The sequence below is a fragment of the Drosophila ficusphila genome, unplaced genomic scaffold, assembly GCF_018152265.1.
Source record: "Drosophila ficusphila isolate 14025-0441.05 unplaced genomic scaffold, ASM1815226v1 contig_855, whole genome shotgun sequence".
Lineage (NCBI taxonomy): Eukaryota > Metazoa > Arthropoda > Insecta > Diptera > Drosophilidae > Drosophila > Drosophila ficusphila.
The window spans coordinates 947,388-975,214 of NW_025064807.1; the positions used below are offsets into that span (position 1 = coordinate 947,388).

Genomic DNA, 27,827 nt, shown 5'->3' on the forward strand with positions numbered 1-27,827 from the left:
TTTTATGAGTTTTAAAGTTCAAACCAATTTGTTAAAATTACTGGAACCACATTTATTATTAAATCAAGATACATTATTAATGTTGTGTAAAATATTTTTAGAGAAAGTGAAGAATCCTTCGAAGTGATGAAATACAGGATTGCATTTTACTATTGCTATGGAACTTTGGTGGGTTTATTATCTCAAACTTATTACACTGCATAATCCTTTATATTCATTTCCGTGATGTTTAGATATCCACTGCATATCCGGATAGTGTGACTCCAGGGGCAATTTCCTCCTCTACATAGGATCCTGCCTCCTCGAAGGACCTGGCGTTGCTATCCTCGAAACTGCGGCCCACGCTGGCAGGAGCTTGTCTCAGTGTCGGAGCCCTCTGCTGTTGGCCAAAGTTCCTAGAGACTCCATAGTTTCCCGATGAGGAGTTATAGTCCTCGTCCTCTTGGAAGCGACGACCGGTCGATCGCAATTTGGGCGCCTGGAATGTGTGTTGACCGCTGTCCGATCCGCGTCGATTGTTGAAATCATAAGTGCTGGTTTCGGATCCCCTGGGATAGTTTGTCTTGCGCAGCATGGCCTTGAAGTTGAATGGTGGGTCCTCAGAATTCTAAGAAATATATATCTCTATAATTGATCTATTTAAATACCTTAGAGACTTACATCTCCCTCATTGCGAGCCATGTTTTGAAGCTCCCTCACGGGATCCGATGGTGGATACGAGGATCTCTGCTGATAATTGCGCTGCTGCTGGTTGGGATTATTGCGATAGTAGTTGGACGAGGGCATCGGAGGAGGAGGAGGCGGAGGCGCCGTATAACCCTTCAAGGAGTTGCGCCTGGATCCTGAGCGATGGACACCCCAATTCTGATTGTTGTAATTGCTGTTGTAGCTGTTGTAGGCATTGTTGTAGGCATTCATGTTCATCTGCATTTGATTTCTGCACAAAGAAGCTGTTATTGGTATTCAAATTAATGATGAATCGAATTCTTACCTTCTCAGCTGCTGGGGATCCCTGAAGTACCCTTGATTGTAGATATTATCGCTCTCGCCCATGCGATCCCAGTTGGTCTGGCAAGCCTGCTCCTTCTTGTAGGCATTGTAGGTCAGGGCACACGAGGTCATCGAGGGATTGCGCTGGAGAGGACTGTCCCAGGGCTCGTCATCCTCCATGTGCTGCATCAGCAACTGGTTGGGGAACGTCTGGCGGGAAATGGAGTTGGCCGGGTCCACCATGTACTGGGTGTCGTAGAAGGGAATCTGGTCCAGCCGGAAGGGCATCTTCTTCATCGGCACTGGCAAAGGTCCCAGCTGCGAGGAGTTCACCTCCCGCATGTTGATCCTCTCGAAGGGCACTGCCCGGGTGCATTTGTTCAGCCCTGCCACCATTCTTTGGTTGTAGATGTGGACCTAAAAAAAATAAATATTGGGGTTTCTAAGAAATTTTTTCCAACAAAGAATTTATATAATAATAAACTGAAAGCTTCATAAAGCTTGCATTTGCAAAAAACTCAGAAAAAACAACTGATATTAGACTTAAATTTAACGTCTTTAAACTAAAATAATTCTAATAATTTTAAAAACAAAATTAAAAACAAATTGATTTCCCTAACTCAAATAGCAAACACAAATCATTAAAATTCATAGTTTAAAACGCGGACGACAACAATGAAATGACTGAAATGCAACTTTTAACTTGTTATTAATTCCAGTAACAATTAAAATAAGGGATAAAATAAAAAAACAATGTTAAATTTAACGGTATAAAAAACTTTTTAAGTAATGCAAATTATAATATACAACTGTATAAAACGATATTAAAATAATATGTCATTTAGTTATATTTAGAATTGTTATCCACACATTTGCTCAGAGGAAATGTACTTCTTTTTAATCTTTGTTTTTCCTTATATTTTGTGGAATATATTTTGGAATACCTGCTGCGAAAGATTGACAAAGTCCTGGAAGCGAGCCGCCCTGTAGTGGAGGAGGACCTGGAAGATGGACTTCTCGCGCCACTTCTTGGCAAACGGGCGGATAAAGTCGGCGGTGTTCTCGTTCAGCTGTCCGGACTTCTCGTTGACCAGCGGAGGGAGGCGGACCCGGTCGCGGAATCCCCTGTAGGCTGTGGGAAATATAAAAAGGGAAAAGGCGGAGGAAAGCCGTTAGAGTAACCCGTTTACAAAAGGCGGTCAGCGGTCAGGTGGACGGAGGAGAACGAGAGGGAAGTCACCTTAATTTAATTAAATTTTCATTTCTTTTCTAGCACAGCACTTATAATTCATCTCCTGCCGTAGGTGCCGTCGATGTTAAGTGTTATGTCTCAGACTGATATAAGCCGATTGGTTGCATCAGATGGCGGAATACAACCACCCAGCGGTGCGGTATGGGGATGGATCCACATTTGACACCACTAAGCGGCTTAAGTGGTTGCCGAGACCCTAGACTAGTTGATTGCCTTTGTTGTTGTTTTGTTTTTTTTGCATTTTCTAGATTTTATTGGTAGTAGTATTACGAGTAGTATCGATCGATATAGTGATATAGTGTGTATAAATGGTATATTGCTGGGGCCTATTCATCGACGGAGGCCTGTTCGATCTTCGATATCCGCACTGCCGCCAGAGCCTCGTCCATTCTGGCCTCGAGGAACATGTCCTCGGCCTCCGAGGGCGTCTCACTTATGTCGATGTGCTCCTCCTCGTACTCCCTAAGCTTATCCACCTGCGTTTTTTTACCTTTTTGTATTTTCGATGCGGCCACATCATGATGCTCCTGTCCCTTTTTGCCCACTAGGAGTAGGAATTATTGTTAGTTTTGAAAGTAATACAAAGTTAATATAATTTTAAGAACCTACATTTGAACACCTTGCCGCCTTTGACGCGTTTTCGTGCCAGCAAAGCCCGCATCATGGATTGCACTTTGATCACCTTCTTCACCTGCAGCTCGTACAATCTGTTAATATTATTAATTATTACATTTTGTTTGAATTTAATAAATAGATAGCTCACCTGGCCAAGAACTCGTCATTGTAGTAACGCAAAAACACCTTGGTCTTGCCCAAGGACCAGCCTTCCATTTTAAGACGCAAAAACAACAGGCGACAATTATCCTTGGTCATTTCAACAGGCTCATCAAAATCAAAGGCAAGGAATTGATATCTGAAATATATTTTTAAATTTATGTTTAACAAATACATATTACAACATAAGAATAAAAATCTTTTTTAGGTTCCTGTCAATTTCTAAAATAATATTATTGTAGAACTTTGTTTAAAGACATTTTTTTAAGAACAAAAATCGTAGAATAGTTTCGGCAGTTACTCACCTTCTCAGGAACTCCTCGAAGGGCAGCCGTGAGCTGTAGCCCTTCTGCCGGGCAACAACAGTGTCCAGGACGCCCAAGGCCTTCATCTGTTGCTGCACCACATCCGAGTGGAAAGCCCTGGGCTTGTACTCCAGATCAGCGCGAATGCAGCGAACAAAGTGCACCCCGAGACTCGAATTCTGGCTTAGCATTTTGAGCAGGGTCAGGCAGGTGAAGCGGAAGTTGGCCGCCAAAGTGCGGAGATTGTTCACCTGTGAGATGCAGCCGGCACTCAGGGTATTTAAGGCCTATAAGAGTTAGAAAAAATAAAATGTATAATTAAATTGAGATTTTAAAAGCATTATTTTGACGACAAAAAATATGCTACAGAATTTGAATTTGTAAAATACAAATCCCATCAAGATGTTATTCACATGTGGGACTTTTCTAGCTCAGATTACTTCAAAATTTAGAAAAACACCTCTTTATCAGTAATAGTAAATAGTAAACTCACATATGACTTCCTTTCGGTTTCATCCTTATGCTGAACCGCCTCGAAGGGCATCGTAAGGTTTCCAGCCTTGGTCAGTTGATTGGTAAACATGAGCATGATGCTCTCATCCAGCGAGGAGCGGAAAGTTTCGATCATCTCCGGCGGTACGAAATCCCGGTTAATGTCGGTGAAGGCGCGCGTATCGTAAATAATGCGGCCCGTATAATGAGCCACGGAAATCTCAGTGGCAGTGTGCTTCTTCACAAACTGGCTGTGCTTCTCCGAAACGCGATCTGGTTAAATACAAATTTCAGTTCAAGGTGATCCAATAATGTGTGACTATCGCATGCATACCCATTATCAAATCCTGATCTTGGCAGGAACGTGAGGCATCATCAATGATGTAGAACAAGCCATCCGGTTTGGTTAGCAAATTATCGAGAGCCGTCTTGTTGTCATAGAAATTCAGGTTGATGGTGTCTATATCTTCAGCCTCCATTTCCAGCATTTCACTGATAAAGATGCGTTGATTGTAGTGATACTGCATCTGTTCGTTTAGAGTGTTGATCATCAGTTGCTCGAGACCGTTTCGATTGAAGCACTCGAAGCCAAACATGTCGTGGATAACGATGGCATTGGTGTCACCACTGAAATAGGTAAACAATGGTGTTACAGAAACAATTTCTAAACAAAAAGTTCGTAAAAATTATTTATTAGCAAAAAAGTGAAACATTTTTAATAGAATTAAATAGATTTTTTAAAAAAATTTTAGACATAGGGTCAAAAAAGTACCCTCATACAAGAAGCTTTACAAATATTATTAAAATATTTTTTTTTTTTAAATAGTTATTGTATCTATTATATTTAAACACATAAATTTAAAAAAAATTTTTTACAAAGAATTATATTTATACTTACAACACTGCCCTTGGGAAGGACATGTTCATATTGATCCTGTTGATGATGAAGTCCACCAATCGGGAGTAAAGGGTGCTGGCCACTGCATCCCGAGCATCTCGGGCTTCTTCAGTAGAATACTGACGCCTCTCGGCAATGCCGCCCTTAACCATAATAAAATTGGTAAGGGACCACATGAATTTTTTCTCATCCACCCGCAAAAGTTCTGCAATTCGGGAAACAATATCGGTGTTTTCGACTTCGGCGAACTTTCCGCTCTGCCGGAAACGGATGTTGCCGATATTCAAAATGGCCGACAAGACCTTGCGAACGGTCTCCAATTGTTTGTGATTGAAATCAATATCCCTCAGGATGTCCTCGAATTCCCTGTACTTCTCTACATTTCCCTGCGGATCGTCACGACGATATTTAAGTTTGGATGGGGGAACTTCTGGGGGAATTCGCAGATAACGATAGTTGCGGTCAGCTTTTAGGTTATACTCTTTAAGCTGATTCTGCTGATTGATGAAGTCGTAGAAGTAGTAGAAAATATGGAAATTGTGCTGGGTGCCATCCGTTGTGGCCACTCGTAACTTTTCCAGCATGTACATATTGAAAACGGCTCCACTCATCTTGCCAGTTTTTCCGAAAGTCAAACAATATTGCAGAACACATCTGGTCGAATCGTTGTTCACCGGTGTTCCAGCATTCACCATCATCAAAATGGCTTTGATGGAGCTCTCCACTCTTCCAGTGGCTCCTCGATTTCCGGCACCCAAGTAGCACAGGTGCTTGATCAGCAAATGGGCATTGGTGGACTTGCCCGAGTAACTTTCACCGGAGAGCACAATGTGCTGCGGTTCCTTGTGGTGCAACATGTCCTGGTAGGCGATGTCGGCCACCGAGAAAATGTGCGGCTGATTTTCAGAACGCGACTTGAAGCGGTACTTGGCATGGAACTGGAAAAATTTAGGGAATTAAGTCAGTAAAATGTGTATTAAATTAGGTTACCTAGCTAAATGAATACCAAAAAAAAATTCCGAAATCGGTTTAGCACAGGCGTTTTAATTAATCCAGTCCCGGTACTTTTTGACAGAAGGTAGATTATCTACAGGAACTTAAGATTTGTCTATGAAAATTTATTCTTAATTATTAAAGGAATATAAAATCTAAATTGCAGTTCTCATCTATCCAAATATCTTTTTGACTACCCGTTTTATAAAAACACTACACCAATCCCCACAAATAACAATCAGTAATTTCAAGCTTACCTCCGGGGGGAATTCATTCTTGATTTCATTCGAATTTAAAGACAGCAAAATATCCCCAATAAAACTGAATGATTCTCCATTTAAAATGCGATGTCGCAGTGATTCAATTATGCTCTCATCCACTGGGTTCTCCAAGGCAGCCAAATCCTCGGGATACATTCTCTCCGGTTTTTCATCGAACCTCTTGACATAACCGCGGTCCACAAATAATTCCGGCTCCTTGTAGAGACTCTTCACATCCCTGGAGAGTTCCAGCATCTCCGAAATGTCCGAACGCATCTCGTCCTCGTTTTCGATGAGTTCCGTGAGGAATGGATGCTCCACCATCTCAACCATCATGGGCCGATTCTCGGCATTCTTCTCCAGACACTCGGATATAAAATCATTGATCTGCTGGGACCAATTAGTCGGACGCATTAAAGTTGGGGGAGGATTGCGAATAATCTGGAACATGGCCCTGGTTGGATGCATGTCAGCAAATGGTGGCTTTCCATCTGCCAACTCAATGGTGGTAATTCCCAAAGCCCAAACATCGGCTCGAACGGTGATATCTGGTTCCCTGGATTCCATGGCGGAAACCACTTCGGGAGCCATCCAACAGGGCGATCCAATGCAGGTTCCCCTCTTTCCCAGGGTGGAATCCACCTGACGGGATAAACCGAAATCGACGAGCTTCACGCGTCCATTTTTGGTCAGCAAGATGTTATCTCCTCTGATGTCCCGATGAAGGACATGGTTACGGTTCAATTCGATGGCAGCACGACAAGTCTCCCGGATGATATAGGCAATATGCTCCTCTCGCATTCGACGATCCAGTTTCAGAAGCTTATTAACCATATCCACTGCAGTTCCTCCAGAGCAGTACTAAAAATAAATATTAAATCAAACAAATTTAAAGAAACTTTATTCGAAAAATGTTTTTTTTTTAAAGAAAATCTTTTCTGAATGAGATCTTGCTTGCTTAAAACCCAATTTTTAGAAGTTTAACGAAAAATTAACGTGTCTTGTAACAAAAGGAGTATTTAAATTAATTTTTTTAATAATTTCTTTGTTAAAAAATAATCTATTTTTTTTTTTAAATTAATCATACATTTTAGAAAAACATAGTTCCGAACTGTATTATTGCTATTATTATTATATTGTTAGAATTTTTCTCTTACCTCCATGACAAACCAGATCTCGTCAGGTCCATTAGGCTTCGAAAGCTTGTAGACTCCATAGAATTCGGGGAGATTGGGATGGTCGCAGTAATCCCGCAAGGTGCGATACTCCTCCTCGATGGACACCTGGTGCTCCTCATCGTAGTGCTGGATCTTTAGGGCAACGATTCGATCGTTTTCCAGCTCCTTGGCCCGAAAAACCTTGGCATTGACACCTTGGGCTATCTCCTCGTAGATCTCAAATTTATCCGTCGGATCCGGCAGTTGCGAGTACGGCAAATACATCCTGACTCAGTTACTTATCCTGCACTTTCGAATAATTGGTGTTAAACTTGGGGAATAAGGTCAACATAAAGAGGTTGTTAAGGGGATTGCATTTTTCAATCTTCTCTTATGTAAATCGCATTATGCTTGTGTTCATTGAGGCGTTTTGCATAAGACTTGAGTATAGAAATTCTAGGGATTCTTTTAATCTTTTGGTTCCGCAAGTGTTTTTATCCCTGATTGTATAAGCATTTAAATGTAATGATATCCTAAAATTACTCTTATTTAGTTACCTGAAACTTTATTTTTAAAAGAATTTTATGAATGCTTTAATTGATTCGATGGAAATTGAAATTAACTTTCAAGTTTGTGAGACCTTTCAAATTTGTTTTGAAAATATATTAAAACAATTTTTTAAGGGCCTTTTATAAAATTAAAAATTTAAAAAAAACAATTAAGTCTTATTTGTTATTTTTTGTTTTCAAAAATGGTTTTATAAATTGAAATGTTTTATTTAAAACACGTATTTTATCCTTTGGTGCACAGATTCCATATCCTTTTTAAGGATGTTTAATGTTTGGATTTTCTTTGCTGCAACTTTGGTTTTGTTGTTTAATTTTTGTAAGAAGTTCAGTTCACAGATCTTTGATCACTTAATCTTTAATCCTTCAGGACACACACCTTTGTTCTTTGATCAGAATTTTTTCACTTTTCCCACAGAAGTATGCTTTCAAGGAAGTATTTATTTGTTTTGAATTTCGAACCGACCGCACGCATGCAGCACGTACCGCTGCCGTAAGCCAACTAAATGATGGGCCAATGCAATCGACGGCTTTTCACTGGCAAGGAAGGAAGCCTTTCAATGGGCAGTACCTGGGTGCACACCTTGGACAACAATTTAGCTGGCTAATTCAATTAGCGCTGGCGACATTCACGTGCCAGAGCAAAAAAAAAGAAAAACAGAGACACAGGTGGGCAAAATACCCAGGTGAAAGCGAAATTGCCAACGCGAGTGAAAGTCAGCTGATTGACAGACTAATTATGCATCTTATTATTCGTATTTACAAAATATATTTATAAGTATTCCAAATGGCTGGAGATTGCTAAACTAAGCATTGCATTTACACACGTTTATTGATTTCTGCCCTATTGCGTATGTTATGTTTTTTTCTTTAATACTGATCTGTGTGTTAAGTGTTGTTAGATTGAAGAAAAGTCTTTTCTTATTCGCGTGGCTGGGGCTCCCTGCTTTTCCGATTCCATTCCACTCTGTTTCCCTCAATTGCATACGCTAATCCATTCCTCCACGTGGCACTCCTCGCACTCCACGTTACAGCACCATTGGAATTTACAGTGACACCGCTCCGCCCTCCTCTGGATCACCTGGCTGTGGCCACGCCCACAGCAGAGGGAGGTGCACCCGTCGCTGGTCGTCGTGTTCCGGTTGCACTTTCGACCCACGGTGCCTGCGGAATAATTAAGATTAAATAGGAAATTAATATATATTAAACATATTTATTTTTTAAATTGATAAAAACAGATTATATATTAAATTTAGGTAATACCAAAATTTTTAAAGTTTTAGTATTTAATTTCATAACTATTTTTAAAGAATTTATATTGGGGTTTCAGCCAAATCCCTTTAGTTTAAATAGTAATATATATTCTAATTTGTAACGATTGCATTTTTCTTTTATTGATCTTATATAAATTGGAATGGAATTAACCTGCAAACAAGTATTTAAAATTTTCCATTGACAAAATCCACGAGCAAACCTTTTTTAATTCCTCCCACTAAAGAAAAAGCTATTAAAATGCAATAAATAAACTATTAAACTAAAGCTGAATAGACAAAGTATCATAATTGTTTGGCCGGCGATAATTGCCAGCGTTAATTGGCATCATTTGCCTAGACACGACACCGGACATGGACACATGAATCAAAACGCCCGATGGGCTGGTACCCAGTTCACTTCGGCTGGAGCTACCTGGCTAAGCCGGTGATTAATTATAAATTTGCGTCGTAATTAACACTTTTAAACTGCTGCCAGTCGCCGGAGCAACAGCGGCTTTTGATAATTTGCAAATGTGTCAACGGCAAAATGGCTAACGAAAATTGCAAGTGGCAGTTAGACGTCGATTTTTCGATGTGAACGTGCCGCAGCTCCAAACGATCCCGAAACCAGAGGAGAAACCAGAGGGGTAAAGTTACTTAATCAACTTTTGGTTTTACTAAAAAATAAAAAAAGTTAACAATATTTGTCACTTAATTTGAATACATTGGTTATTGGGATGGATTAGAAAATTAATAACCGCAAAGATTTCCAACAAAGTTAAACAGTTCATTTCATATTTAAAAGATGTTTGGCCATTAAAATTGGCTTTTAAGATTTAAAATACATTTTTTTAAACCCCCCTGGGATTTTTTAGCCTTCGTCTCTGCTTTTAAAATTCCAAACTGAGCTAAGCTGATCCGATCCGATCCAATCCGATCCAAACTGAGCTAAACTAAACTGAGCTGCTGTGCGCATGCGTCGTTGTCGCATTTTTTTCGTGAATTATGTGGCATGTTTGGTAGCCCGTTTAAAAAAAGCGTTTTTGCTTTTGTTGCATTTGCGGTTGCTGCTGTTGTTAATTTGCATATGTGATTTATTTATTAGAGGCAAATCAAATTTATCGCTTGGATCGAATCTGTAAATCATTTTTAATTAGTTGCACCGAATTTCTTAACGTCAAAATTGTAAATTAAGTTATAACGTAATGGATTCTGTGGGTTGGAATTTGTATTGATAAGAGGTTGAAATTGTAAAGAAAAAATAAGGTGCTATTTGAGTTGATAAAAGGTTTCAATTGTAAAGATAAAATAGAGTCCAGCAAAGTTAAAAGGTAGGTGAATTGGATGTAGATTACCAAATTAAAATATAAATAATTTAATAAAATGGCTTAATGGTCAGTAAAAATTTTTGATAATTATTATAAACTATTGATGATCCACTCACCCTGAATATCAGCTCCCAAATCCCGTTCACAAAAGTTCGGCGATCGTTGGTAGTAAAACAGAGAGTTCTCCAATTTGCGGGCCATTCTTGCCGCATTTTTATCGGCACTCGGTTGCAACGTGCCCCGCTCAACTCCGAGCTCCTCATGCCGTCGCGTCTCCGAATCTCCTGTGCCTCCTCCATCGGCGCCCCCAGATGCATCCGCGGTATCCGAATCGGGGGACGTTGATCCCGAGCCACTGCCCCCATTTGACTTCTTATTGCGCGCCCTTTTCAAAACGACCACGGGCTCTCCATTTCCCAGATTCGATTGGTCCACCAGAATGGCCTTCCGGAACTGGTGCTTCAGCACCTTGCCCACCACGTGGAAGTCGGGGGCGGACTTCCAGCAGGTCTTCAGCTGGCAGCTGCCGGACATTCCGTGGCACTTGCACCGGAATTCCATGTTGTTGGAGACGGCCTAGAAATGATAAAAAATCATAAAACAAATACTTATATAATAACAACAAAAATCTATAGATATGCTAAAAAAAGAATTTGTCGGCGAACAGCATAGTGAAAGAACAAATGCAACTGATAAAGTTTAATAATTTTCCACAAATCCATATTTTAAAAGTTTTATGAATAGTTTTTAAGATATACCATATGATAAGGGCATTTAAGTTTGAAAAATTTATTTAAGTTTTCAAAGAATAATTTTTATTTTTTTTTTTGAAGAAAAATTAAGCGTGGAAACATTGTTTTAAAAATTTCAATACAATAAAAATTACCTCTATTTTTACATTTTTATTATGGTATTTTCATTTGAATAACCATACAGGGAAAAATAAAAGCAAAAGAATACATATGACCAAGGCAAAGCTTTTATAAAGTTTTCTTTTCACATTATTCCAGATTATTTATTCTCGATAAAAAATAATTATTGGTTAACATACTATATATTATTCGTCTAATGTGAAAAGAAAACTTTACCTTATTAGGAAAGAAGGATTAATTAATTTATAATTTATTTATATTTATTAATAATAATAAAAGATCTGAACTCACTATCCTGCCGGCGTGATTGTTGTGCAGATTGATCTTGGACTGGATGTCGCCTGCTTTTTCGCGGCAGTCGAGGAAGAGCTTGGAGTACTCGACGCCGAAGTCCATGTTGTGGGAGCAGCCGCCCCACTTCCACCGGCTGGCGATCTTGGACCGCTCGTACTTCTTCTCCTCCTCGGGTGTTAGAATCTGGTTCGTCTCCAAGTACTGGAGGAAGAGCTTCTTCTCCTTGTCGAGCGACTGGCGCAGGTTCTTGTTGAGCGTCTTGCGGTTGATGGTGGGGTCGCAGCCGCAGGACATCAAACGACCTTGGCTGCAGGCGCGGGCCACACTGTGTGCCACCCCGGCAGCCGAGATGGCAAAGGCGAACGCACTCTCCCGATATCCTAAAACGGAAACAAATGTATTGGTTGTGGCTCTCGAATGGGATTTAGTATCGTAGTCCGAATGGCTGGACAAGCGGAGGTCCTGCCCCTGGGAATCATTGCCCACTGCTGCAATTTATGCGGTGTTATTTTTAACGCTGCATTCGAAGCAGTCGCCGCCCTGGGAATTCAGCGGCATTTCAGCTTTGACAACCAAAGCCCAAAGCCAAGACACTGTGGCAAGACCATTTTAATGATGCAGTCCACACCCACCCAAGGTTTGGAAACACTCAGCAAAATATTTTTGGGACAGGCGAACACTTTTTTTTTTTTAATTTTTTGGCCTTTATATATAATAAGATATTTGTTAAGAACCTTTAAATATTTAACTTTAACTATTAAGCTAAATGTATAAGTAAAATTTTTGTTTCAAGTTTCTATTATAAATAATTTTTTATTGCAAAAAACATTAAATTTCTTTCTTTTGTTCTTAACCTAATAAAAAAATTTTGGTTGACTTTATTAAGGGGTTATATACCTTCTTTGTCGAAAAAAAGAGGAAAGTTCGGATTTTTTTTTAGGTATGTAGCAATTATTTAATTACACGGGTGTTTTAATTTTTTGATAGTACACTTTATTAACTATGTTTGTGCAAAATTTCGTGGAAAAATATCAATTAGTTTTTAAGGGGTGGCTGTTTCCCTTCGAGGCCTTTTTTTTTAGAGCCTTGCGGTGATAACGCTCCTGGTCGAACCGGTCAATTGAAACCATAAAAGTTAAAAAATTTCATTAGTTTAGAGTAATATCTTGTGCTTGAACGAACGATTTAAAAATTTTTTATTTTTTTTATGCATACGGGAACGTTTTATGCTAAAAATGAGCTTTTTGGTCTCTAGAAATTTCACTAAAAAATTAATTTCGGCGAAAAAAAATTTTTGCGTGAAAAGTCGATCGTTCAAGCACAAGACAATTTCATTACGAACATTTAAAAAAAAATTTGAAGTAAATCGGCTTAGTAGTTTTCCGCCAATCGTTATCACCGCAAAGTCATTTTTCAAGAAACACCATTTCGAGATATTCGCGTTTAAAGTTTCAAGTTCCAGTTCTAGCCGCTACGAGGCGCGCGGTTAGGAGCGCTGTAACTTTTTTCTACTGCTCAAATCTCTATGAAAATTTGGGAAAATATTCTCAAAGAGTGGTTCTTTAAGATAAAACAATAAAAAAAATTTCGATTTTTTGAAAATAAAAAAGGTATATAACCCCTTAAATGTTTGCTTTTTTCCCAAAAATTAGCACAATTTCAAAAACGTTGTAGTTTGACTATATATTGAATGCCAAACAACTACTAGATTTTTAAGTTTTTGAAATAGAATTTCCAAACTATATACTATATTAAAATATATTATTGTTTATAATATTAGATTATAGTCTTTTAATAGAGAAGCTAGCAAAGAAGCTAATAATCCTTCTGCAAATTCGGAAAGTGTATTATTTGAAATGCCTTATGCAGCGCTGGCAGCTGTCAAACGGCTGTCAAAATGCTGACGTTAATCATGGTCGACATGGCCGTGAGTGGCCCAAAGTTGGCAACATTTGTCAAGCGATTGACATGCAAATGGTCAGCGCCACTTTGCATAAAGCCAAATCGAGTCGCTATACTCTTAAAGAGAAAAAGAGAGAGATCTCCGAATCGGCGACAGTACATATGTCAGCGTGACAGGCTTGCATCATTCTCGGATCTCGGATCTCGGGGGTCGCGAATCCGGGCTGCAATGGACACTCCTCTCCTTCGATCCGCTGTCAAGCAATCAGTCAGTCAGTCAAGTTGGCCAGTCCGTCACTCAGGATGAGCTCGAATGCAAATGTCAATGCTGTGACAAGTTGTCGTACAGATCGGGGGTTCCAGCAATCCAACCGGCGATCGAAGTGCAAGTGCAATGGAAAATTGTGTGTGTAGCGCGCATTTGATTGACGATTAAGACGCCATCAATCAAGGCATCAGCGAACAGTAGCCCCAGCCCACTCGGAATTCTCCACTCCCGCTTTTCACCGATCAACGATCACCGATCACCGATCAGCGTTCAGCGATCAGTGGACTTGATTTATGCACGCTTTGTTCGTCTGGCCGTCCCCTTTCGGGCCATTTGCAAATCCAAATCACATCATTGGCAACAGTTACATTTGACAATGCCTTGGGGTCCCTCGATCTACCGATCTGCCGATCTACCGATCTCGCGATCTCTCACCGCCTTGCGCATAAATTGGCCACAAAGCCAAGATCTTGGCGACCTGTCTCGATCTCCGCCAGAGTCTGGAGCTCCAATCCCCTTTCCCCGGTTCCCTGTTTTCTGTCCCGTGTGTTGCAATCCCAAGTAATTGTTTGCGACATACGTCGCTCGCTGGTTGTCACAGAAACCGAGAGAAACCCGAGAGAGAGAGTAGGAGAGGCCCACAGATAAAGGTCGATCTTAAATCAATCACTAAAAAAATATTTTCTGAAAACTATTTTTTAAAATAAATTACAGCTATCACCCCAATTCTTCAAGAATTCCTTTAAATGCTTTTCAAAATATGGGTTTCTTGATCATAATCCGTTCCTTATTTTGATTACATTTATCAGTTGTTAAATAAGTAAAAATCTAGCAGATTAGTGAAACTTTAATTATAATATAATCAATCCTGATCAATCAGTTATTAACTAACCATTCAATAAATTATCCATCAATTAATCATCAAATCAATAATTTAACTTTGAGTACATTAAACGTGAATCAAAAATTTTTAGGTAGAATTAGAGATATTAACTAAAAAAATAAATAGTTTTAATGAGTACTAACCTAATTCAGAGTGTCACTTCACGTCCCAAAATTGTACTTCTTTGGGAATTAAAATAAAATGTATTTTAAAAATCAAAATAAAAAAGTAATTCATTTTGAATAGTGTTAGCAAATGATTTGAATATTAACTAAATATCAATGGATGATACTTAACTTAAAGGCTTAACTTAAAGCCTTAATAAATATGACAAGCTGAGTTTAGAAAGTGAATCCCTATTTTAGTGGCTTATCTTTGAGTGTAGGTAATCCTTTTACTACTTTGTGTTGAAGGCTTTGGGAGACTGGGGGAGCCTCCCCCTCTGCCGCTCCACTTGATTGACAATAATGCATGGTAGCAGCAGCTAAAGCAGCAAAAGCAGCAGCAGCCGTCGCAGCAGCAACCCAATCCAAGATCAGCGATCTGCAACGACGACGACGCTGCGACGATCGACGAGTTCCATAAGTTATAGTAGATGTATGCAAAATAGTTGACCTGTCCGTGCGCCGTTTCGATTGTCAGTCATTGTGCGACTTGGCGACCGGGCGACTTGATTTGTTTCGTTTCACTTGGTCGCCCCATCGTTGGCCCCCGATCTTCGGGGTCCCATGTCCACTGTCCACTGTCCACTATCCACTATCCACTATCCAATGTCCAGTGTCCACTGTCTACAGTGTCCATCGTCCATCGTCCACAGTCCAATGTCCGTCCATCGAATCGATCCCTGACTTTGTGGCTGCCTTTCTGCCCTTATAAGTCGTCTTCTTTGGCCGCGATCGTTGCACGCGTTGCTGTTGGCCTGTCAATATTGACTCTCGTTATGTGCAGTTCCTTCCTTATTTAATGGACGCACGAACGGACCGGGTTGACAAACGGACAGCGGACATACGGACGGACAAACGGACAGACGGACGGACAGACGGTCGGACGGACAGACGGACGATCCTCAGACATGTCAGTGACATAAGCTTGGGTTTACCATATTGGCTGAAGGCTAGTCGAGAGTTACTTGGAAGTGCTGCTGCTCCGGCTGCCGCCGCTGATCTGGTGTGGCATGCATTTGGAGATTTATGGTTCGGCATTGTCTTTTCGGCAATGTTGTTAACTTTAACCCGCCGGCCTGGCATTTGCCTCGATCTGCTGCCAGGCCCCCGAATGCAAATAATATGCACAACATTTGCTGTAATGGAGTGATTTGGCTACAAATTCCTTATTTCGCAAAAGCATCAGAAGTGTTTTCATTCGCAGATAAAAAATGTAGAACTAACATTATGTTTTTTACCGTGAATAGGGTATACATATTTTAATTTTAAATTCGCCTAAATGTTCTTTTAGAATAATCAATTTAATATTGGCACTCGACAGTTTCTTATATTACTAATTATTCTTACTATATTATATGCTTTCTTTGAGAGAATATTTTATATAATAATGAACAAATGATAATAATAGTTAGTTACCAGTTAGTGCATATTTATATAGATCATCAAACTTGTGAATACCAAGATAGCTTGGAAATAATACATTTATCAACAACTCAGATTAGCTAAGATTTTTTAGAACTATTTTTTTTTCCCAAATCTAAAATGAGAACAACTTGGGTTCCAAAATTTTGGTCAGATTGGGAAACGGGAACGATGCTGATAATCACATCAGCGGATTGACAACAACAATGTTGGGACCCTGTCCGTGTCCTCATCCTTATCCTCAGCCTTATTCCCGTCGAAAACCATATCCCATGTCCATTCCCAGGACTGTCCTGTCCTGTCGTCTCCTCTCCAAAAAGCATTCGTTTGTCTCCGCTGTTCGTTGTCATTGGATGCGGCAGCATCCGTCAACGGAGATAACAATTTTTTAAATTGAAATTGAATGAAGTGGTTTGCTTACAATATAATTTATACGATGAATGCAAATAAATTACGCCGTTCGAAAGACGAAAACGAGATGAGGCCTCTGGCCTTTCCCTTTTTTTTAGCTTCTGTTGCCGTTGTTGTCGCCTGTCGCATTGAAATTTGTGAGAAATCTCCCCAACATCTCCGACTATACTCGTATATCGTTTGCATCTGGACTGCAGTGCCGCCATTTTGCCCATTTCCATTGTGTTTTCCTTGGCCACCGCTCTTGGGCCTCCGTTTCCCCCCTTTTGGCATTTTTACAGCACTCGAATGATGCATAATTTAACTAATGAAGCATTCTGGGTAAAGCGTTGCGTTTATTCCCATACGACGTCCAAAGTGTTTGGTCAAATTAGTGGGTAATTGAGCGCGGATTTAGTTCTTTGAATTGGGTTTGTATTTAAATGATTTTAAGTAAATTAAAGCCTTGAATAAGGCAGTAATGAATATTCAAAACTTTTAGCTTGAAAAAATATTATTTTGTTATCTAATGAATTCTTTAAAAAAATAAAGCAACAACATTTTTTTTAAATACATACCTACAATTTATTAAACATTTTATTTCTTATTTGACTTTCGATGTTAGTTAAAATGTTGGCTAATATTATACTATTAAAAAATGTAATTTAAGTTCAAGGAATTCATGTATTTTCGATGTTTCGAACTTGAAATGGTTAAGGAGCCTTAGCGGTATTACCACCCCAACCCATTTATTCATGACTCATAACAGTAGTCAACGGGAAAATAAGAAGCTTGCAAGCTTGCGGAAAAGCCGAGATCGGCGCCTGTGATCAGAGTTACCGCTACTTGTTGGCCCGGCCAACAAAAGGGGCTTAGAATGCGGCTCTTCTTTGTTGTATTTAGATGGTTAGATGGGCTAGGGAGAGTGTGTGATCTATCCGTCATAAGGCACACGCCGCGTGGGTTTCCAAACGGCGGATTGGGTAACACAATGCCCCGCGGACAGATTAAGATATCAAAGTCAAAGTTCGCATAGCCGCTGTTTTCGCGATGCGATGCACCGGGCTGTGACAAAACGGTGGGTCCCAGACCTCAGAACAAGCTCCGCTCAACACTCTTACTCGGACACATAGAAATTTGATCTAGTCCGGGTAAGATGAGTGCACAGAAAAAAAAACACCTTTCATAATACTCATGAATCTTGAATGGAAGGGAATCATTATGCCATTAAGAAATTCACCATAAGTTAAACGGCTATGTTGAAAAGTTGGAATGATATTAAGACATTTGATATTATAAGAATATTTAAGTAAATTTTGGTTTTTTATTGGAAAAAATACACCTAAGGAAGAATAAGAACTTTGATATGATGTTATACATTAGGGAAAATGATTTTTGGCATCTATAATTCTATGATCTAAAAATCACTTCTTCGTGACTTTTTATTACCCATAACTTCTATTTAGCATAACATTCATATTTTTTGTATAATTCTGGTTTAGTTTTTTTTCTTTTTATTGCCAACTTGTATTTCCCATAAAATGTTTCCTGTGTGGGAGCATTAGAAGCTGGGATCGTATTGCTGCTGTGGCTTTTGTGCCGTGTCGTGTCTAATAATGCGACGGTTAATAGCTTCGGACATTGTCTGCTTGACCAAACGTCTCCGCTATGGGCAATTTTAATTAGACTCTTTGCCTAGCGGTTTGCGTGTGGGCCGGCAATGTTTTCCTCCTACCAAATCCCCAACCTCGACTTTTCTGAACCGCAAAACTCGTTGACAGTTGGCGGACTTTAGTTGGCGACTCGGGCCGGTCATAAAGCGATTTTGTTTGCGTGAAAGCTGAGCCACGCTTACTGCACATTTTAGTGTCAGCTTAATGGCTTTGGGCTACGGCTACCACTCCACTACCACTACCACTGGTGGCAACCTGAACCTGGGAAACTCTCAGCCAACTCACCTTTCTTCAGCAAACTGGAGGCATGCGGATTGCGGCTCTTTGTGCTCAGCGACGAACAGTTCCAGCGATGCCATTGAAACTGTTGGGATAATGCAGAAAAAATAATGAAATTTAAATGGTTTTCAATGCTAAGGAGCTCATTAAGATAAAGGGGAAAAGTGTGTTACTTTTGGGTGCTTGATTTACTTTCTTTTTTCAGTAACTACTTTTTGTGGCAAGTACATAAATACTTTAGTGGAAAATTATACAATTATAGGTAAGTACACTTGTCTTGAAAGGTCGTTAGTAACATTTTAAAATCCTAAAACTTGACCAAAAAGTTTCGAGGTCGATTGGAAAAAAAAAAAAATTATAATAAAAATTTCGTTATACATAGTAACATTAATAACAGTTACATCAAGAGAAATAGAGCGGAAGTCATCTTAAAAAATTGGTTTACTCCTTTAAGCCAGTTTATCTATACTAATATTATAAAGAGATAAAATTTGTTTGTTTGTTTGTTTGCAGCGAATAGGCTCCGGAACTACTGGTCCGATTTAAAAAATTCTTTCACCGATAGAAAGCTATATTATCGTGGAGTTAAATAGGCTATAATTTATTTTGAAAAAAATTAGGGATCCGTAAGAAAATTGCAATATTGTCGCATATAAAGTGAGTTGCTACCTCATCACTCTGACAAACACGCTTCCATAGCATTTTAACTCAATTTTTGTGTTCACTGTGAAATTGTGAAAAAAAAAAGAATTTTTATTCAATTTAAGTTGAATTGTGAAAATGATGTGGATCGTGCATTTGAGGATAAATTCACCACTCTGTCCATAGTCCAAAATGCTTAGAGGACGACGTGCAAACATTGGCCGCAGACATCCAAGCCAGCAACAAGTATATTCACAAATCTTAAGCGAAGAAAGACAAATGAGCACATGGAGATCATTGGCATCATTCAATCGCTTGGCATTCCAATATGACCCCACTGCGAACTACAGTGATAATGAAAATTTAGATATTGGACCAATGGCGACTATATACCGATATTGCAGTGCGTTAAAGTTTAAAAGAGAATCGGCTGGATTGTGCTGCGCAAGTGGAAAAGTCAAACTGGAAAAGTGTTAAATCACCATCTTTCTATACTTCCATATATTTGAAAAATGTTGCAACATTGACTTTTATGTTGTTAAATTGTGTTGACCAGCGAAGCGGACACAGGACCTCTAGTATTTGAATAAAGCATTATGTAAGGGCCACATAAACATTTAAATTTGAGGCACATAAATATGATTTAATTCTTGATTTGAGTAATGCAGACTTAAGACTGTCTTTCTGACTGTACAATAAAAAATCTTCTACCCAAAACGTTTTTTTTGAAAAAAATTAATTTTGCAGCTATACATTTATACTATTTAACACTTCTTTAAACATTTAAAAATTTTCTAATTTGTAATTCCATACCTGAATTTGACATTCACGAATGGCCATGTCGAGTCCTTCGAGAGCTGCCGCCGTCACATCACTGGCCTTGTAGCAGAGCTCCACTTGATCCTTGGTCAATCCAGGCACTGAACGGCAGGTGGCACGGCCATCCGGCAAGCCATAGAGCCTTGAAAAAATATTACGGAATTAAATTAGTGAAGAATGCAAATAAATTACTTCCATACGCGCTGGGAACATTTGTTGAATGACTGCGTTGACTTTGCTCCCAGAATTTTAAATCCAATTAAAATTTGATTACAGCTACCAACCGCAGTTGGCAATAAATGCTCCAAAAATCCGAACCCAACCATTCGAAAACCGTAATTAACCTTGAGTGGTTGGCTAAAACCGCAGAAGAAACCCCAAAAAACAAGACTAAACTAATTTAATTTCATTTTGTTTTCGTTTCTCTAGATGTGAAATTAAATTTGCTTTTATTTAAGCTCAGATTTTATCGTGCTATTCACAGCGAACCAGGTTGAGACAGTAGCTAAATATAATTTTTGTTGCCAAGTTTGTCATAAACCTTTTTGTCAAATAGCTGGGCGATGAATCACTAAACTTTGCAGCAGCCAAAAAGTAATTCTGGACTAGATTTGGTGTTACTTAACCCTATAAAATTGATTTAAGCTCACTAACTAAAAATAATTATTGCGGTAATTAAAAAAATTAATACCAGAATGTTTAAGCCAAGTTAAATTGTTGTCTTTTAAATTTATTGGATTAAAAATGTGTCTTTTCTTCTGCAACTAATGTAAGTTACATTAAAATTCGATTTATTTCTCATGTGTTTAAACAGGGTTAACAATTTCGCTCCCGACTGAACCCATTTAAGACCGGGCCGTGGCATTCAAGGTCAGCTAAGTTGAGTTAAGCTGAGTCGAGGTGTTCAGATCTTCAGCCAGAGATACAGATACGAGTTTTTTCGACTTTTTTTTTAGCAGCAGTAGTCTGTGAGTGAGTGCCAGTTGACGTTGAACAACTTCATCTGACTTCAGCTATAGGTCTAACTTCAGGTGATGTTGGGGTAAAGCTGTTGTTGCCACATCGCGACTTGCATCGCTTTGGAATCGCGTCGAAATCGCGTTGATCTACGACACGCAGCGAGGAATACCGGGCGTATACGTGATGTGCGTCTGGCGTCTGCAGCTTAAAATCGTTGGTAAATATATATTTTCTTAATGCCCAGACTCGCTTACTCGCTGCTGCTGCTTCTTCCTCGCGGGGTTAATTGTGGCACGTCGCGTGTAGGAAAAACGAACAAAAATGCCTCAAATGTAGAAACGTGCCATTTTCACACACGTCTCTTTGTTGCAAAGAGCGAAGATTTAGAGATCCTCATCGACATCGCGCCTCATTTGTATGCCACTCGCGATTCGGCGTAACTGCAGTTGATTTGGCCAGCAGATCAGCAGATGGCCAGATCCGCACAGCAGGTTCATATAATTTAAGAAATTTGTCGCTTTAAACGCCGAATTTGCATATCAAATTCCCGAGGGGTACATTATTTGGATAAAACTAAAAGCTTGCAAAAGTGAATGCTTTAATAGATACAATACAAAGTTGAGAATAGTGCAAAATTCACTCTTTAGTTTTTGGTAATTTTTTTCTCAGTTCCCCAAACTTAATACATGTTAAAAATGTGGAATAAGGTACAAGAGGATAATTTTTTTTCAATTTCCGTTTTAGAACACATTCAACCAAATATACTAACAGTCATTCAATTTTCACAACATTTTAACTAGCGCGGAATGATTTTTCAGCTTATCTCAATCACAAACAAACACAATTAGATTCTAATAAAAAGCATTAACCAACAGCGATGTCTTTCACTCAACAGCCAGTATCATTATTTGCCAATCAAAGCAACAAAACTGCAATTTAAAAGAGTACAAAAAGTACTAAACCAAAAAAATAAGGGGATAAAAAGAATCTGAACAACATCTTGGGCAAAATGCATTTTAATTGGCTGACGTTTCTGCGATACGAATGCGAATATGCAATGCGGACCAGACATCTCGCCAGATAAAGAATTTAAACTGATGCACATTTTGTTAACAGCTTTATAAAGCATATGGCTTTTAGTTACCATTGCCGATGCCATTTGCCGACTTCAATAAAACTGATAAGCGAACGTAAAGAGAGAAAGAGCAGAGCACTGAGAAAAAGATAGTTTTATCTTAATTGAAGGTAACTTTAATTACCAATTTAAAAATATACATATATGTTTTGTTTGAACATTTATTAATTTTTTTCTTTAGTGTCTTCTTCATAAATCAATGTTTAAATTCGTAATACATAAAATATTTTTAAGATACATTCTATATTTTTGTGCTGTGCACTAAAATTGCCTGAATCGCCGGTTTCAGGACTCTGAGTCATGCTTTCAAGCCAGTTCAGTTCCCAGATTCCTCGTTTGCGTATTTCACGCGATGCGATAGCAATGCAATTGATTCGCTTATAAAATTTATCGATCGTTGTTCCCTCGAAAAGGAGCGAAGACGTTTGCTTATCAGACGCACAGAGTGTTGGTGCCAAGATAAAAGCCGGCAACTGGCCAGCTCTAAATTTCATTTCGATTTTCATAACCGCTGCAGTCCTTTCTCACGCTCGATGGTTCTCCCGAGTTCTATTGAAATGCCATAAAAAGATTGAGGCTTTAATAGGCGCCGCCACAGCCAGACTTTTTCCACCTTATTTTTTTTGTATATATATTTCTTATATTTTTTGTCTGGTCTGTCAAACGGTAGCCCATGCATAAATCAAGGATTTTTGGTGCTTTCGGCTTATGCCTCCAGCGAACTTTATACACAATCTTTGTTATTCAGCTAGCCTAAGCCAGTTAGGCAAAACAATGTTTCCCACACAGAGATAGATACAGACGGATAGCCGGAGATTGAAGCATTTCAGACGGGGCAGATAACTTTGGTGGAGACATTCCTGAACAGTTCGCTTCGGATTGGAAGGGGATTGAATTCGGATTCGGGCGGCCGCAGCAACAGCTAGGAATGTCTTTGATCCAATCCGTCCGTACAGGGTGATCCGGCTTAAAAATGCTTCATTTCCATACCCCTTCGCCAGGGTTTTTTGATAATTAAATACAATTATCGCATATTTTAATTTTTGGATTTAATTTATGATATGTTGAAAGGTTAAACAAAGAAAAGGGCAAACGAATATTTGGGTAAATATTGAAATATTAAAAAAATATTTTAAGAATTTAATAATAATTAAATATTTACCGCCTTTTGTATCCATACTATAAAAAAATAAATTTAATTAAAGTAAAATTATCTTGTAAACTCAGCTCATTGATCTTTTAATATATACAATTAATAACTATGTTTGTAGTTTTGTGCTTTGGTTTTTATAAAGTTCAATACTAATACATGATGTAAGACTTTATTAAAGTTGTTAGTGAGCATTGGCAGTGCCAGCTCTTGGTTTTTTTTTTTTACCTAATTTTCTAGCATTAAAGAAAGATAAAATTTAAGTTAAATAATGAACGCATTGATTTGCTTGCAATAATATTATGCTAGCTGGCGGAAGCTGTCAAGTCAGAAGCTCTTGGCTCATAAATAAATTCACTTCAAGTTGAAGCTGTTGATACGAGAAAAAAAAACAAGTGAAGAACCCTTGAACGTGTGAAATCCGCTGCAGTGTTGGCTTATTTGTGCGCAGGTGTGTGGTTGGTGTGCGGTGGGTGTGTGTGCACCCAATTAAGCTCCAAACTGCAGAACTGGCGACCCGGAGGCGTGGCACTTCGGCAATTCATTTGCATTTCAAACGGGCGAAATTGTGGCGCACCAACACCAACTCACCTGCGAGTGTGCTGGATGTGTGTGCCTCATTATGCGTTGCAATTATGACGTTGCAACTACAAGTATGACGACAGCAACGACGAGAAGAGCAGCAACAACGCCAGCGAATTGCAGGCTGCACTTCAGTTGCAACATCGCTGCATTGCTGCACTGCTGCAGTCTCAACAAGCAGGGCAAAAAAGTATGTTGACAACCCCGAGGAACAAGAAAAGGCTGAATTACTTCGCAACTCGAAAACTGCAACACCCTTACGCGCTGATAGTTTCTGTAACCATATCTTTTTTCAACAAAACCATATACAAATTCATAATTGTATGTGTAAGATGTTAGTTTGATCAATTAAATATGGGTTTGAAAAATAATAAAGTTACTACAATTATTTAAAAATGTCAATAGTACGAAAAATCAATGACAAAAAAAAAAAACATTTTATAAAATGTTTTAAAGCAAAAAGTGAACTCCTAAAATGGGTTGAAAAGGCAGTTATATCAATGACAGATAATTGGGTGTAAGTATCAATCGATGTATCTAAGTACATGTAATTTTTTATTTGGTTTCTCAATCATAGCAATTAACGCTAATGTAGCTGAACTCAAAAAGTCCCAGACATGAAAAATATTTAAATTCCTATGCAATAAATCAACGATATGGAATTTGCTTTTAAAGAACGTAACTTATATTGACACTAGTAGATTTTGTATATTTAGGAATACGATAACTTAAAAAGATAAGCTACTTCCAATCAAAAAGGTTAATTAAAATTAATTTAGATATACAGTGCAATAAATATACATAGTATATTTTATATTAAATGCACTAATAGCTTAGATGTACCTACAGTACCCCCTGCAAGTGTATGAGAACAACGAGGGTAACGAGATTAACAAGCTGCAACTACAAGGCGAGGCAACCAGTCAGGCAAGGCGAAATAATGCAGCCAGCATCCAGTGTGCAGAGTGCAGTATGCAGTATGCAGCATAAAGCCCTGATCCCTGCTCCCCGATCTCTGATTCCAGCTCCGCCTCACTGGGCACATGGAAAACCGAGAGCCAGGAGACGCGGATTGACAAGCGACCCAGGCGCATTATAAAACTTGAGTGCCGGGGACCACCCTGCAATTGGAAAATCAGCTCAATTGTGTGTAGGCCCCCGTGGTTCAGCAACTGCGAACATTGGAGGGGATTCCGATTCCGATCCCGATCCAGCGACAGCCGGCAATCCCAACTCCGACTCCAATCATCCACTGACGATGCGGCGACCACGGGAGCCGTTGGCAATTTTATTTGCGGCAAGCTGCAAACCCATAAAATGGCGGTCGTTGTTTGGCTTGGTCTAACATGTAAGTTGCCATTTTTGTTAGCATGGCTGCCAGTTTTGCAGGGTCTGCAGTAGAATGGGTTTTTTAAATCACTCGAGATATGATTGCTTATTAATTGTATTTTAGATTAAAAGAATTCAATTTGTACAATAAGAAATAATAAACTTAATATGGTCTTAGTTCTAGAGTAATTTCTTCTCTGCTAAAAATATTTTTGATGCTTCAAAATTTAAATGTGATCAAATATTTTTTTATGTCACTAACAATTTTTGTCAGCAAGCAAAATGTATGAGCTTTAAACAAGAGATCTTTGTCGTTAACAGGGTTTCATTTATTTAAACAGAGTGTTTATAATAAGAATAGTATAAAAATCTTTAAATTTCCAAAAGAGCTTTAATTTACAAGAATCTATAAAATAGGAAAAACTTTATGCCTTTATTGGCAACAAAATTGTAAAAACAATTTTGAGCAATACTTTTCCGACACCTTTTAACTTTTAGAAAATCTTTAAAATGTAACTACGCATTTTCCGTAAAACCTAAAATTAATACAGTTCCGATTCTCATTTCCGAAAACCATGCGTGAAGGGGAAAACATCCCGGTAACCGTCGAGTATTTCCCACAACCGCAACAATCTCATGTTAATCGGCCACAATTAGGTTAGCCTAAGTTCCCTGGCCTATCACTAGATCAATATTAATTATGCCAACACCTCCGGCCGACAGCTGTTTCTCTCGCCCGCCCAGGCGATTGATTAATCTGTTGTCGCTGCGGCAGCAACATTAACCCAGTCGCTGTTGCCGCTTGTCGTTTAATTAATTAACTGGCCAACAGCAAAGCCGCCATATAGCCATATAACACGGCGTAATGAGCCCGAGCTGGAGTTAATTTGTTGACAGGCTTTTTACAGTGCGCAGTTTAGCTTTACATGCTTGCGAATGGTGATGGATTCGGTCTTAGGATAGAATACACCTCGAGTGCGACTTACCAGCGTGTGCAGCAGGCCAAGATAATCACAACAATTAAATGCAAATTGCAATGGCGCGATGTTGCCGGTGTGGCAACCAGGTTGTTGCTGCTGCTTCCTGTTTCTTGTTGCTGCTGCTGCTTTTGCTGTTGCTGTTGCTCGTGGCCTTTTGATGTTGCTTGCCACGCAGTCATCGCTCGGCTTTGATTTGCATAAATTTTCATACAATTGTGGCCAAATGTTTAATTGCACAGCATTTTCGTTAATCAATTTATCACTTGGCACTCTGGTTTTGGTCGTTGTTGCAGCGGCTTTTGAATTCGTTTGCAGGGGCCGAGCAGCAGGAAACATTTTGTAGAACTCATTTGAAAACTCTAGAACTCTTTCCTTTGTTCTTTATTTATTCACATTATTGTTAACTTTATTTCAGGGCGGCTCATTTTTAGTAATTAATTTCAAATCACATTTTTTTTCGATGTTTAGAAGTTTCTAAGGAAAGATAACTAAGCCTAAATTTACAAGTTATAAGTTAGGAAATAGATTTTATAACTTTAAGTTATATTTGCTTAAAACTTGTGGGTGTATTAAAAATGTTCATTTTAATTTATGCACTGTGTTTGTATATGTCTTGAAATTATTTTTGACACTTATTTTTTTTGTTTGTTTTATTGAACATTTTTTTGATTAGGGCCGGAAAGTAACTTCACTATTTACTTTCTCCTAATTTTGTTTGTATTTTACCATTAAAAATTAATATTTTCCTTATGCAATTTTCGTTTACAAAAATATTAACAAACGCTTTGTTTATTTGAATTATTGCGATTCTCGCTTCTTCAACAATTCTTTCTCTTCAAATTAAATTTGTTTTTCACTTGGCCAGAGGCCAAAGTCCGACTATTTCACGATCTGCTCTGGCTTTCAACTTTGAGCTCAACTCTCTGGCTACTGAATGGATAGCAAAAATCGTTTTCTCGTAATGTTTGTCGTTACATTCGTTATTTTTATTTTCCTTAGTTACAATCGTTTTTTTGCCGGGAGACTGGGCTTGTCCGATTGGTCTGTAGTACAAGTTTCGGATTCTTGTAGGTTTTGCATGGAGTCTTTCATCGTTTTTTGTTGTTTTCTTTTATTCCTGGGTGGTTTGCCTACTTTGATTTGATTTGTTTCTACGTTTTTGTTGGAAGGTTATTTATTATATTGTGGCAATCGTAGCCGAAGATTTTAAGAACAAAATTTATGAAAAGAATATAATAAAAAAATAAAAATAAAGACACGACACCTTAATAATTATCTTTGTAAAAATGGTTTTTTATACCATTTTTTTTGATAAAGTATGTATATGATGCCTAAAGCATACTTTTTTAGATTAACCGTTTAATTTGCAAGTTTTTGTCTATAAATTCGTTTAATTATATAGTTTTTACATAAAATGTTAAAAGATTTTATTCATTATTTGAGAAAAAAGAATTTAGAGAGATTTATTTAGAAGTGTTAAAAAATTTATGTCACTAAATTGTGTTTATATTTTGTAAGCTGTTACATTCACGAGGTTTATTATAATTTGATTGATAAATCTAATTTTGATCACTCTTTTATTTAAAATTGAAACTAATTTGGTTTTTGTGATGGGGTGCTTTATTTATTGCACGGAAGACACAGGACACGAACGTCCTGCCAGCAAAGCGATTCGCGGGACTATGAGACGAGAGCCGAGCCTGCCAGTCTCTAAATGCAAATTAAAATTGAAATATTTGAACCGGAGGCTGGCTTCGTTGTTATCGTCATCGCCATCAACGTCGTCGGTTGTTCTCGTTGTCGTCCTCGCATCGT

At 38.6% G+C, this 27,827-nt stretch overlaps 2 protein-coding genes across 3 annotated transcripts; both read right to left on the reverse strand.

Annotated features, from left to right (window-relative positions):
- Positions 1-31: 31 nt before the first annotated feature.
- On the reverse strand, positions 32-8,172 carry LOC108100870 (neither inactivation nor afterpotential protein C). Of its 2 annotated transcripts, none has more exons than XM_017204959.2 (14): positions 8,067-8,172; positions 7,122-7,425; positions 5,962-6,825; positions 4,712-5,649; positions 4,148-4,440; positions 3,815-4,086; positions 3,322-3,608; positions 3,006-3,155; positions 2,852-2,949; positions 2,733-2,786; positions 1,935-2,122; positions 992-1,407; positions 661-937; positions 32-607 (listed from the first exon to the last, which is right to left on the reverse strand). In XM_017204959.2, exons 2-14 carry the CDS (start codon positions 7,404-7,406, stop codon positions 230-232), a joined length of 4,500 nt encoding a protein of 1,499 aa, XP_017060448.1. In that variant the 5' UTR covers positions 7,407-7,425; positions 8,067-8,172; the 3' UTR covers positions 32-229. The 2 variants fall into 2 exon arrangements, with proteins under 2 accessions (XP_017060448.1, XP_017060447.1); XM_017204958.2 differs by having other exon boundaries at positions 7,122-7,452.
- A 371-nt stretch (positions 8,173-8,543) lies between these two features.
- LOC108100783 (protein Wnt-10b) lies at positions 8,544-26,442 on the reverse strand. Its single transcript, XM_043209371.1, has 6 exons — positions 26,019-26,442; positions 19,871-20,018; positions 18,422-18,500; positions 11,432-11,814; positions 10,385-10,844; positions 8,544-8,851 (listed from the first exon to the last, which is right to left on the reverse strand). The coding sequence occupies exons 1-6, from the start codon at positions 26,219-26,221 to the stop codon at positions 8,664-8,666; spliced, it is 1,461 nt and encodes a 486-aa protein (XP_043065306.1). The 5' UTR covers positions 26,222-26,442; the 3' UTR covers positions 8,544-8,663.
- Positions 26,443-27,827: the final 1,385 nt, after the last annotated feature.

What these genes read in the sequence shown, in the direction of transcription:
- LOC108100870 (XM_017204959.2), bottom strand. Translation starts at nt 7,406, where the DNA reads ATGTATTTGCCGTACTCGCAACTGCCGGATCCGACGGATAAATTTGAG. An exon ending in AGATCTGGTTTGTCATGGAG is followed by an intron (nt 6,826 to 7,121) that starts GTAAGAGAAAAA and finishes ATTTATTTTTAG; the next exon opens with TACTGCTCTGGAGGAACTGC. An exon ending in TGGCTCGCAATGAGGGAGAT is followed by an intron (nt 608 to 660) that starts GTAAGTCTCTAA and finishes TATATTTCTTAG; the next exon opens with AATTCTGAGGACCCACCATT.
- LOC108100783 (XM_043209371.1), bottom strand. Translation starts at nt 26,221, where the DNA reads ATGAAAATTTATGCAAATCAAAGCCGAGCGATGACTGCGTGGCAAGCA. An exon ending in TTCGTGAATGTCAAATTCAG is followed by an intron (nt 18,501 to 19,870) that starts GTATGGAATTAC and finishes TTATCCCAACAG; the next exon opens with TTTCAATGGCATCGCTGGAA. An exon ending in TTTGGGAGCTGATATTCAGG is followed by an intron (nt 8,852 to 10,384) that starts GTGAGTGGATCA and finishes ATTATTCCGCAG; the next exon opens with GCACCGTGGGTCGAAAGTGC.